This window comes from Perognathus longimembris, chromosome 2 (assembly GCF_023159225.1).
Source record: "Perognathus longimembris pacificus isolate PPM17 chromosome 2, ASM2315922v1, whole genome shotgun sequence".
NCBI classification, from domain to species: domain Eukaryota; kingdom Metazoa; phylum Chordata; class Mammalia; order Rodentia; family Heteromyidae; genus Perognathus; species Perognathus longimembris.
The window spans coordinates 136,736,644-136,749,942 of record NC_063162.1 but is presented as its reverse complement, the minus strand read 5'-3'; the positions used below and the strand labels follow the sequence as shown (position 1 = coordinate 136,749,942).

At 36.3% G+C, this 13,299-nt stretch overlaps 1 protein-coding gene and 1 long non-coding RNA gene across 2 annotated transcripts in view; both read left to right on the top strand.

Annotated features, from left to right (window-relative positions):
* Positions 1–13,299, top strand: part of Copg2 (COPI coat complex subunit gamma 2) — a 104,699-nt gene that overhangs the window by 24,805 nt on the left and 66,595 nt on the right. The window contains exon 9 of the mRNA XM_048340231.1: positions 2,090–2,247. Coding sequence (XP_048196188.1) covers positions 2,090–2,247 — 158 coding nt within the window. The remainder of the gene's footprint in view (positions 1–2,089; positions 2,248–13,299) is intronic.
* LOC125347144 lies at positions 3,612–12,122 on the top strand. The gene is made up of 3 exons (XR_007210111.1): positions 3,612–5,179; positions 10,178–10,193; positions 12,076–12,122. It is a non-coding gene; the product is annotated as an uncharacterized LOC125347144 (long non-coding RNA).

Genomic DNA, 13,299 nt, shown 5'->3' with positions numbered 1-13,299 from the left:
CCGCCCTTGAGTTGCTTAGATCACTTTCATCAATGTCCGATGTCGCTGATGAAGATCACCTTTCTTTAAGGGCAATGTATTATGTAGAATATTAATGTATAGGGCTGGGCAATTTCCCAGCATTAATTCGAGGCAAATTATTTGGCATATTAAGCAACCTGTTAGTGCATATTTTAAAAGCTTTCTCACTAATTATTACTTCGAAGGGCCTTCGTGTGTTTAGTAGAAGCTAAATGATCTCCTTTAGGAATGCTTGAGAAAGATTCTATATTCAATAGTAGACCAAAATGCTTACTCCAAAGTTACTTTACAGTGCTTTGCAGTCTTTGATTTGAAGAGCAATTTATATTTTTAAAAAAAGATATTCAATTCCAAGTTTCTCTAGCCTTGATTACAGGCATTGTAAAACTCATAGAGAACAAATTTTATTTTATCAAACTTAAATCATTTTATCCCATTATCTGCTTATAATCTTTTTAGGCTGTTTTTTACTGTAAGGGCAAACCTTTTTGGGGGGGCAGGGGGATATTGGGTTTGAACTCAGTACCTGTGCTTGCTAGGGAGTTATTTTTATTACTTCAGCCATATTCTCAGATCCTTCTCTTCCTTTTGAAACAAAGTCTCAATGTATACCCCAAACTTGGCCTCAAACTTAGTCTGTATCAGACTGGCCTAGAACTTAGGAACCACTTTGCTTTTAGTGCAGGAAGGAGATCCCTAAGATCTTGCCTTTATTGGTGTATACCTCTATCCCTGGTGCAGGTTAATTTTTCTTTACTTTTTTTGGTAGTACTGTGGATTGAACCGTTCCTCACTGTGAGGCACCTCCTGTAAGGCAGGTGCTCTACCATTTGAGTCATGCTTCTATCGTTTTGGTTATTTTTAAGATAGGATCTTTATGTCCAGGCTAGTTGAGGCTGTAGAACTCCTACTTGTGCTTCCCCATGTCATTGAAGATGACAGATGTGTGACACTATGCCCAGACCTTGTGTTTCCCCTGTACCACTGAGATGGGGTCTTACCAACTTTTATGTCTCAGCTGGCCTCAAAATGTGATCTGGGTTCAAGTATCTGGGTTAATGGGTTTGAGCCACCTTACCTGGCCCAGGCTATAGTAACTGGAAGCTGTATATAAAATTTTCCATATGTATTTGGGAAGGCATTTAGGCCTTTTCAATATTTACAGTTTCTTCTGTTAGCATATTTAATCATGTGGAAACACAGTATTTTTCCCTATGGAGGCAATCACTTTCCTAACTCGAAACTTGTGTTTTTATATAAAGCATTGTGATAATGATGCTTCTTCTTTAGCCTATTTTAGGTTAATCTTTTGCCACAGTGACCATCGATGAACTAAAGCTAATAAAGAGATTTGTAGCCAGGTGTCATGGCATATACTCATAGTCCCAGCATTGTAGCAGGAAGATCACTTTAGCCCATGAGCTTGAGACCAGTCTGGGAAACATAGCAATAGCTTGTTTGAAAATAAATGAATACAAATCAGTTAATTAGTCTGTAACGCTGGGCCTGAGGATGTGTAGGTAAATGCTGAATCTTCCAAAGCCATTTTTTAGCTTGTATGTTACCTACTTTGTAATGCTTCAGTCTTAATTTACAATCTCTGGGGTAAATTAGAACACTTAATCTTTTGGTCTTGTCTGAGTTGAGTTTAATATGAAAAAGATATGCTGTTTGTGTATATTTGACTTGGATATATATATATAGAGAGAGAGAGAGAGAGAGAGACATATATATATTTTTTTTTAATTTTTTTTTTTTTTGCCAGTCCTGGGCCTTGGATTCAGGGCCTGAGCACTGTCCCTGGTTTCTTTTTGCTCAAGGCTAGCACTCTACCACTTGAGCCACAGCACCACTTCTGGATTTTTCTATATATGTGGTGCTGGGGAATCGAACCCAGGGCTTCATGTATACGAGGCAAGCACTCTTGTCACTAGGCCATATTTCCAGCCCCTGACTTGGATATCTTTTTATCAGAAATCTTTTATCTAATTCCATGTAATTCTATTTTCACATAATTGTTTTGTCTTCTTTCTAATCTGCGTACCACACTCTCTTCCTTGTTCTTTAGTACCATGCATTGGGAGTTCTTTATCACCTTAGGAAGAATGATCGTCTTGCTGTTTCTAAGATGTTAAATAAGTTTACCAAATCTGGTCTCAAATCACAGTTTGCTTACTGCATGCTGATCCGAATTGCTAGTCGCTTACTAAAAGAAACAGAGGATGGGTAAGTACTCTAAACCTAATTTATTTTCCATCTGCAAATTAGTACATTTTTGAGTTCATTTTCTTAATAAACTTTTTTAGGGCAGTACTGACGTTGAAGATAAGTTTGATGCCTTTCAAATTAAAATAACTATGGAAGTCTGGCACAGTGATTAATGCCTATAGTCCCAGCTAGGTTAGCTGAGGACAGAGATTGGGGGGAAAAAAATAGAAAAAACCCTTAAAAGTTACCAAAGGGAAAAAAATGACACATTTGATTCAGGGAAACAAAAATAAGCATCATGGTTGCTATGGTTTGAATACGGTTTGAGTGTGGATTAAAACTTTTAATCTGTGTTGTGAGATATTAAAAGTATAGGAACTCTGAAGTCTTGAGTTGGAGGTGATTTGGTTTAGATAAAAGCTACAGGGTAAAGTTTTTTGTTTTTTGTTTTTTTTTTATTGTTTTTGTTTGGTTGGTTTTTTTGGCTAGTCCTGGGCCTTGAACTCAGGGCCCAGCCCCTACAGGGTGAAGTTTCCTTGGTTGGATACTGTTAGCGAGAGACCAGAGATTGCATATATGTGAACGCACTTCTCTTGCCACATAAAACCCTACATTGCCTTGGAAGTCTGTCAGAAAGGCTATCACCAAGTGCAAGTAAATCTTGAGCTGTTAGAATGTGGAGGTGCATAAACCTCTTTTCTTTATAAAACTACCCAGCTTCAGGCATTTTATTATAGCAATCATGCTTGAATTCTTATCAGAAAAATAGATGACACAGAATAACAAATATGTTAAAATTGTTGCCTTAAAACACTATCAGGGGCTGGGAATATGGCCTAATGGTAAAGTACTCACCTCATATACATGAAGCCCTAGGTTGGATTCCCCAGCACCACATACAGAAAAAGCCAGAAGTGGCTCTGTGGCTCAAGTGGTAGAGTGCTAGCCTTGAGCAAAAAGAAGCCAGGGACAGTGCTCAGGCCCTGAGTTCAGCCCCAGGACTGGCAAAAAACAAAACAAAACAAAAAAAAAACCCCAAAACACAGGGGTCTGGGAATATGGCCTAGTGGCAAGAGTGTTTGCCTTTTATACATGAAGCCCTAGGTTCGATTCCCCAGCACCACATATATAGAAAATGGCCAGAAGTGGCACTGTGGCTCCAGTGGCAGAGTACTAGCCTTGAGCAAAAAGAAGCCAGGGACAGTGCTCAGGCCCTGAGTTCAAGGCCCAGGACTGGCCAAAACAAAAGAAAGAAAGAAAACACTATCAGTCTAGGTTCTGAAACCTATCAAATTATTCTGCAAAGTTGAGCTGAAATAAAAGTGTTTTAAGTAGGAAACAAATCTGAAACAGTTCAATCATTTTTTTTTAGGTTAAAAAGATCAATGGGGTTGATGGTGCTTGGATTTCAAAGCATACTAAACAAAAGAAAATTTGTAAAAGTTGGAAAATGAAAGAATGGTGAATGTGTAGATAAATAAAGGTGGTCACATAGATTTAAAAAGTGAAAATATGTTGGTAAACGAAAAAGCCATGGCAAAATTTGTAAGTGTGCAAAATTTTCACTAAAAATAATATGTAGGAAGCAGGGACCTACAACCACAAAGAAAAGAATCATTGTGATGGTGAATGATAGACTACAAAGAGTAAAATTTACAATGTTTCTTTAGCTGGCAGGTTGATATGAAATTACAACCTTTTTGTCCTCCACAATGAATTGCAGCTAAAGTCTTCACTTGGTGGTTTTGTCTTAATTGCTACTGCTTTTTTCTAGGTCTCCTAAGGTCTTCACCTGAATATGGATAGTTTAGTCACCAGCAAATAAGTTTCTGAGTCCAAAATTGATTTTGAGACCCATCCCTTTTGTGGTTCCCTAATCTTTAGAATTTCTGTCCGGAGTTTTTGGTCACTCTCCCAACTTTGTGTAGTCTTGTCCAGTAAATGTTGGAGCTTTTTAACATTTTATATCAGAAGTTTTGGAAGATTCTGATGAGAATATCCAGATATACATAAATCTTACTCCATATAAGCTTCTGTTTTTCAGGCATCAACTGCCTTCTAGTTTTTACTTACCACTTGCCAGGTCCTTTCAAATATTGTAGATTTTCTTTTTTAACTAATTATGTAATTTTTATTTGTTGAGGATTAGTATAATCAAGCTATACCACCTCTAGAGAGAAACAAGAAGCTCTAATTAAATATTTTTAAGTATAGCATCTTAATCTCTATTAACATTTGAGATACATATGTATATGTTAAGTGTACTTTTTACTGGTTATAATATTTATCCTTGAACTTATAATATTCATATTCAGTGTACAGTATCATCTAATAGTTTACTACTGTATGAATAATATAAAATCTTTTAGGTATATACTCCTACTTTTCTCCTTCATGCCCTTTCTACTACTGTCATATTGATCTTTCAGCCAGAGGTTTATCCCTGTGTCTGTAGGCTCTCTGCATTCTTTTTCTTACTTCCATTGAATAAAATAGGTCTCTATTGAGTCCTTCATGTGGTGGCTTACATATATCAGGGTTAGCAGTAGTTTGTTGAGTTTTTTTCTATTGTTACATCTCCTTCCCTCTATTCAATCCATTGTGTGTTGGCTTACATATATCAGGGTTGGCAATGGTTTGTTGAGTTTTGTTCTTTTGTTACATCTTTTGCCTCCTTTTTTTCTTAACTGCATGCTTTTAAGATCTCATTTGACATATTGTACTTACCTGGATAATCCAGTTCATAACATTAGTTATATCTGCAAAGTTCCTTTGCCACATTATAACATAACATATTCAGTTCCAGGGTTGAAGGCATGGTCATCTTCCTTTGACAAGAGGGAGTGGATTCTTGCTCCACCAGTAAAGTAATTGAGATGGATAATTTACTGGATAAACTTTAAGATTAGAGAAGGCCTGATATGATAACAGAGTATACAAATTAGAATTAGTGAATTTGAAGATAGAGTAATAAAACATGGCCTCACAGAATTGTGAGATAATATCAGGTGGCTTAATATGTATATAACTGGAATCTAGATGTAAAGGTACGAGAAAAGGGTAAAAATTATGAAAAAGATATTTCCATATGGCTTTATTTTAGAAGTACAGTTATCCTGACATATGAAATTCAACAGTCTAGACCTAGTGAGGTAATTTACAACTGTAATCTCAGCCACTAGAGAGGTGGAGATTGTGAGGATCATTGTTCAGAGCTAGCTCCAGAAAAATTTAGTAAGACTCATCTCAACCAATAGGCTGTGTGTGGTGAAGGTTACTGTGATTCCCAGCTATGCGGAAGCTGTAGGATGGAGGATTGCTATCTAAGGCTGCCCCCCAGGCAAGAGTGAGATCCTATCTTAAAGACAATAAGGCAAAAGAGGGCTTGGGGAGTGGCTCAGGAGGTAGAATGCCTGTTTAGCAAGCACAATGCCTTGAGTTCAAACCTCAGTTCTGCAAAAAAAAAAAAAAAAAAAAAAAAAAAAAAGAACAGATTATACCTCTTTTAAAGAATAAAGGAAAAAAATCTTAATGTTTTAAGGGGCGTAAAACAGTTGACAAATTCAATAGTAGTTTTATAATTCAAAATCAGTTTATAATCAGGCATAGTGGCACATGCACAATTCCAGTGCTTAGGAGAAAGAAAAACCAGCCTGGACTATATAAGAAGACCTCAAGTCAAAAAACAAAACAAAACAATCTCTATAAACCAGGACAAGAAGTATTGTTATTCCAGTAAGTGTACAAAAATCCTCCTGCATGTTTTATATTTATTGGGATATGAAAGGCTTTTCCCTGATATCATGAATGAGAGAAGAATGTCTATTGTTTCTGTTTCCTAAGTAGCATTTTACTGGAAATTCCCTTTAGTGGAATAGTGGAGAAAAATAGAATATTGTAAGTTTTGAAAGGAGTATAGAACACTGTCTTTGTAGACAACATTTTTGAATATAGAAAAAAAAAAGAATAATCTATGGATTTTTTTAGAATTAAAATGAATTTACCAGGGTTGCTAGATAGTGTCAGTCTCCAAAGCAACTTGTTTGTTTTTCCAGCAACCAACAGATAAACTTTGAAAAGTTATTATTTACGATTATAATAAAATCAAATCCTCAGGGATGAATCTAATAAAGATTGTATACATCACTACATCTTATTTAAAGTATGATCTGAATAAATGGAAATACATATCATGTGCTTAGTATTGTAAAGATGTCACATCTTAGATTTATTTCTGGATTCCATGACCTCCCTAATCAGCAATCTCAGTCAGCTTCTTATACATACCAAACAGAAATGCATATACTGTGTAATATGATATGTAGGAAAAGGCTTAGAAAACTTACTTGTAATAGCCCTGAGTTGTAAGTAGTTCAAATGTCTATCAATGCTTGAATCAAAATATAATGTCTATAGTCATATCCTGTAGTTAATGCCTGTAATCCTTCCCACTCAAGGGGCTGAGATCCAGAGGATAATTTTGGAGGCCAGGATATCTAAGAACATGGTACTAGTATCTGGCAAGGGTGTTTGTGTTTTGTTATAACAGTGCTAAAGCCATCACATGGTGAGAGACCATGCCCTTTTATAACAAAATCTTTTTCACTCCTTTGATGGCAGCCTTCACCCAGCCACGAGTGCAGTACTGCATTAGACTTCAGTTGCCAACTCATAAATTTTGAGGAATATATTCAAACTATAGCAGAAATTATGACTACAAATAGACACTAAAGAATGTTCAAGTAAAAGGTAGAGCAAGGAAAACATTTGATTTCAGGTTGTTAAGGAAAAAACTAATCTTGGTGAGGTGTATAATTAGAAAACAAAAAATAACTCCTTCGTGCGTCTCTGCTGGTATAAGACTGTTAGCCCCTGCCTTATTAAACTCAGAACATCCCTTGAGAGTTCTCCAGGGGGGAAAAAAAAATTAAAAAATAAATAAATAAACGGGTTGGAAGTACGTGCAAATGTATCAGATATCCCTTGCTGTGTGACAAATTGCTCGCAAACAGCCATTTCCTTTTTTCCAACTGTATTTATTTTTTAGCTTTTTCAAATTATTGTTTACTTTATTGTTATTATAAAGGTGATGTACAGAGGGGTTACAGTTATATGAGTCAAGTAATTAGTACATGTCTTTTCATATACTGTCTTTCCTTTCCTCATTCTCTCAAACTTAACCATTTCTAATCAAATTTGTTATCTCACAGTGGATGTAGTCAGGTATCTGAAAGGGCTTAGCACTCTGGTTCTGTTTTTGGGTTCCTTATGAGTTTGCAGTCAAGTTGCTGGCCATGGCTGCAGTCATCTAGGACTAGAGGATCTACTACAGATTTTATTCACAGTCATTGGCAAGCCTTGCTTCTCTTCTGGCTGCTGGCCAAATGCTTCCATTTCCCACTTTGAGAGCCTTTCTTGAAGCTGTCTGAATGTCCATATAGCCTGGCAACTGGCAACACAGAAGCCTCATGAGTGTTTTGCAGCCTAATCTTTGATTAGCATGATATTGCCTCATGTATTCTTTTTTTTTTCTATAAAGCGAAGGGTAAAATATTTATTTATTTATCTATTTTACAGTTTCATATGTTAGGCCATAGGTACATTTCCTGTACTATTTGTTACCTCTCCCCTCATTCTCCCCCCTCCCCTCTTCTCTCTCCCCGCCATGAGTTGTCCAGTTGGTTTATACCAAATGGTTTTGCAAGTATTGCTTTTGGAGTCCTTTGTCTTTTATCCTTTGTCTCTCGATTTTGATATTCCCTTTCACTTCCCTAGTTCTAATACCAGTATATACAGTATCCAGGGTACTCAGATGAGAGAGTGATAGCGCGGGTACAACCACAGGAAGGGGATACAAGAGGATCATCAACAAATGAAGCTAGTGTATCACATGGCATGTTGAAAGTAATTACAACAGTGATATAACACTCATTTCCATAACATGGGTTCATTTTACTTAGCATCAACTTATGCGTTCATAAGGGCATAGCTATTGGGCTCGTATTCTCTTGATCACACTAAACAACCCTGTATCGTGTGAGAAGGGGTCTACACAAGGATACGAATATTCAGAAATTGAGGCATGAGGTCTGGCTACCACATAAAATATAGCGTTGATCATAACAAATATAAGTGGAGTTGCCTATTAAAAAACCCTCAGATTGCGAAGAAACAAAAGATTTGTTATGTGTTTACAAATGACAGAGAAACATTTCATATAAATATTATCAGAGCTGGAGACTTGGTTCAAAGAGTAGAGCTTTTACAAGGCACCTAGTTCAAACCCCCAGTACTTAATTGTAAGGCATGTTTATATTTTATATGTGTTTAAATATAGGTATATATGTATGTATATGTACACCTCTATACATACATGCATATGCCAGAAATTAGTTATATCTTCACAAAGAACTATGGTGTGGTCATATCAATGTAAGCTGGAAGAATAGGAATCAGGATATAGTGCTGTAAGAAAGACAAGATTTTGTATTTTGACAGAAACAATGGTCTAAAAATAAAAACTTGCATATACTACTGTAGATTCAAAATATGTAGAGCAAAATCTTATTACAGGAAATTAACATACTCTTAGAAGCTGACAAGTGTAAGAATGTTAGATTAGTTGATCACTGATGATAAAATTAACCTTATACTTTTTAATATCCTATTTTAGACACTGTATTCAAATAGAGCATGAAATACTGATTCCTCAACAGATTTAAATTGAGAAAGATAATATAATACAGAAAACTAGGTAAAGCATATGCTTGTAGGTACATCATGAATGTATATTGTATGTGTATAATACATATAATTACTTTGAAAAACTAATACAGTGTCACATATGTTAGGAAGTAGCACATTTGTAGTACTCCAAACATGTGTCATTCTACATGATCATAACTATCTGTCTCCAGAAGAAACTGCTACCATGACTATATCGTAGTCAGTTCTTTTCTTTCTTTTTTTGTTGGTTGTTAGGCTTGAACTCAGGGCCTGGGTGTTGTTCCTGAAGTCTTTTGCTCAAATCCAGCACTCTACCACTTCTCTATACTTCCTGTTTTCTGGTGGTTAATTGGAGATAAGAGTCTCACTGAGACTTTTCAGCCTTAGCTGCCTTTGAACCACGATTCTCAGATCTCAGCCTCCTGAGTAGCTAGGATTACAGACATGAGCCATTGATGTGGCTTCTTTGCTTTTCTTTAGAATTTCATCCTTGTATATGCATCTCTAAACAGGAACAGTTTTGTTTTGCCTTACTTGGAACATTCTATCAATAGAATCATGCTGCATTTTGTGTTTATTCATTTATTCGTTCATCCTTTCAATTCTGCTCCTGCTCCACTTTTTGTTGTTCATTGCTGGCACTCTACCACTTGAGCCATGTCTTCACTAATGGCTTTTTTGCTTGTTATTTGGAGGTAAGAGTCTCTCAGATTTGTCTGCCTATTGCTGGCATCTGCACAGCATTTGGTGAGGGTCTTTCTCCTGCTGGTGGAAAGGATCACATGATGTCTCACAGCAAGAATGTTACTTTAGATATCTCTTCTGATGGTAAAGTTACTAATGCTATATTAGGGTTGTACTCCCTCTTCTAATACTGATTACCTCCAAAGTTTTTAAGTATCGTTAGCATATGGATTTGGTGACTAAATCTCCAATATATGAACTCTTGGGGAGCACATTCAGAACACAGTAATTACCGTTGTGTGTGTGTGTGTATGTCTGTGTGAATGTGAATGTGATTGTTAGATCATTGGACATACATTTCTTTATATGTAATGTCAACACTGTTTTTCCAAAGTTATTTTTATCAGTTTACATTCCAGCTAATAGTGTGAGAATTCCTAAGGTCAGCAGTTCATGCTGTCAAACTAAAATTTTCCTAATCTTGTATTTTTATTGATATAATTCACAAGACATAAACTTGCCTTTTTAAAGTGTATAGTTCATTGTTTTAGTATGTCCAAAAAGTTACGTCACTATCCCAATTCTAAAACTTTTTATCATCCCAGAAAGATATCCTCAGCCGATTAGCACTCTTCTTTCTTTCTTTGGCCTCTAGCAAACCCTTAGCTGTTTACTTTTAAAAAAAAAATTCTCTATAGACCTGTGTATTTCTCATAAGTGTAATCACTTTTTTCTGGCTTCTTTCACTTAGTATAAGCACATCTGTATTATGGAAGTATCATCACTTCATTCTTTTGACATCTTATATTTCATTTATTTGTTCAGCAATATTGCTATTATAAATAATAATGATATGAATAGCACATATAGTTTTTTTGTGAACTTTTGTTTTAGTTTGTATAGGTACATAGAATTGTGGGGGTCTTAATGTTAATTCTGTGTTTAGTTTTGTGAGGAATTGCCAAATTGTTTTCCAGAGGAAGCTACACCAGTTTACATTCCTATCATCAGTTGCATGAGAGTTCTTAATTGTTCCATGTTCTCTTTATATTCATCATTGTTTTTAATTATAATATCTATCCTAGAAGGCCTAAAGAAGTTGTATGAATATCTTTTTATGTGTTTATTGGCCATTTCTCTTCTTTGGAGAAATGTGTCTTCAAAATCTTTGTCCTTTAAAAATTTAGGTTGTTTTGTCTTGTTAGTTTTTGAAGTATAATAGATATAATACTCTTGTCAGGTGCATTAATTGCAAATATTTGCTTCCATTCTTCCTATTGTCTTTTTCTGTTTCTGGGTAATTATTTTTTTTTTTTTTTTTTTTTTTTTTTTTTTTTTTTTTTTTGGCCAGTCCTGGGCCTTGGACTCAGGGCCTGAGCACTGTCCCTGGCTTCTTCCCGCTCAAGGCTAGCACTCTGCCACTTGAGCCACAGCGCAGCTTCTGGCCGTTTTCTGTATATGTGGTGCTGGGGAATCGAACCTAGGGCCTCGTGTATCCGAGGCAGGCACTCTTGCCACTAGGCCATATCCCCAGCCCCTCTGGGTAATTATTTTTTTTGAAGGGGGCAGTGGTACTGGGATTTAAATAAAACATTTTAGAAGCTTTGTTAGGAAGGCACTTTGCCACTTGAGTCAGCCTGTGCTTCTTGATGGTGGTGTTCTAGCACAGAAATCTAATTTGTCTTTCCCTTCCCCCTTGGGGTTGTTTGTGTTGGGGGGGGGGGTTTACCTAAGAAACCATTGCCTAATCGAATACCACAAGATTAGTTTTCTTTCACATTTAGGTTTTTGGTCTATTTTGAGATAATGTTCTTGAATGTAATATGAGATAGGGATTCAACTTTTTTGCACATGAGTAATGAATATGAAATGCCTTCCCCACCAAATATGTTAAAAGTTTAGTCCACCTCCCCCAACCCCTCAGGTGGTATTGCTGTTGAGGCGAGTCTGGAAACTTTGGGATGTGGAGCCTAGTTGGAGAAAGTAGGTAAAACTGGAGGTATGCATTTAAAAGTTACATTTGGTCCTCAGTATCTTCTGCACTCTTTGCTTTCTAACTACCAAGAACTGAACAGTCTCCTTTGCACACTCTCATTGTCATGATGTTCTGCCCAAGTGTATAGTAGCAAGCAAGCAACCATTAACTGAAGCCACTGAATTGTTTCTGTCATTTATATTGTCACAGTGATGCTGAGTAATTTGCATGTCCAGTTGTTTGAGCACTGTCTTGTGAAAGACTATTGTCCTGTAAATTTCTTTAGCATCCATGTCAAATCATGGTTTTATTTTGTAATTCCCTAATTGTTAATGATTTTTGACAACTTTTTTTGATTTAATATCCATTTGGATATTCATTCTATTGAATGAGTTTTTGGCCAGTTTTGTTTTGTTTTCTTTTTTTACTTACCTGGTTTATTCTCAGTGCTACTTAGTTAGGAATTGTGAGTCCATTGTTAATTGTATGTATTAGATATAGTTTATCCTGCACTTTTTCCCTTTTCTTTTCTTATTGTCTAAGTGATGTACAGAGAGGTTACAGTTTCATATGTTAGGCATTGGACACATTTCTTGTACTGTTTGTTACCTCCTTCCTCATTCCCCCACTTTTTCCCTTGTGATTGTGACTAATGGAATTTCTTAAATGTAAGACAGTCAAACTTTTCAGTCTTTTACTGAAGAAATACTTTTTTTCTCTTTTCAGTGCTAGATTTTTTAAATTTAAATTTATTAATTAAACAAAAATTTTTGATAAGGTGTTGTGCAAAAAGGGTACAGTTTATAGTAGGGCAGTGTGTACATTTCTTGTGATATCCTACACCCTGTTTTTCTTTCCCTTCCCTAGGTCAGGCAGACATATATACAATACCCAATGTACCAAAAACATATACAGTAGCCACGTGGCCTACGCCAAAGAAAATTCGCCTAGGACTTTAAATGTAATGTCGACATTAGACAATATGTCGACAGTAGTCTTATAAGAACGTACATACATAGCTTTTGAGCTGTTGTATTCCACTGAGCAATCAATTTTTGACCTTTATATGTTGAGTAATTGTTTGGTTTTAGTTACATAATGTTGGGTCACTGACCCAATCCTATGGGAAATACCATTTGACAAGCAGTTTTTGGTTGCACAGACCTGGTCTCTACTGTCTCTTCGTCACCCCATCTTAACAGTCATATATCAGGGAGATCATGCCCCTTTGTTTTCTGTGTTCTAGGCTTGTCTCACTCAACATTATTTGTTCAAGTTCTGACCATTTCCCTGCGAATAACAATATTTCACCATTCCTAATCGCTATGTAGTATTCCATTGTGTATAGGTACCATATTTTTGGATCCATTCATCTGTGGAGGGGCATCTGGGTTGTTTCCATATTTTGGCTATTGTAAATTGTGCAGCGATAAACATGGAAGTACAAATGTCTTTTTGATATCTTGGGACCTGTTGTTCAGGATAGATGCCTAGGAGTGGTATGGCTGGGTCATAGGGTAGGTCTATATTGAGCTTTTTGAGAAACCTCCATATTGTTCTCCAAAACGGTTGTACTAATTTGCACTCCTACCGACAATGGAGAAGGGTTCCTCTTTCCCCGCACCCACTCCAGCATTTGTTGTTGCCTGAGTTCAGACTATAGGCCATTCTAACTGGAGTGAGGT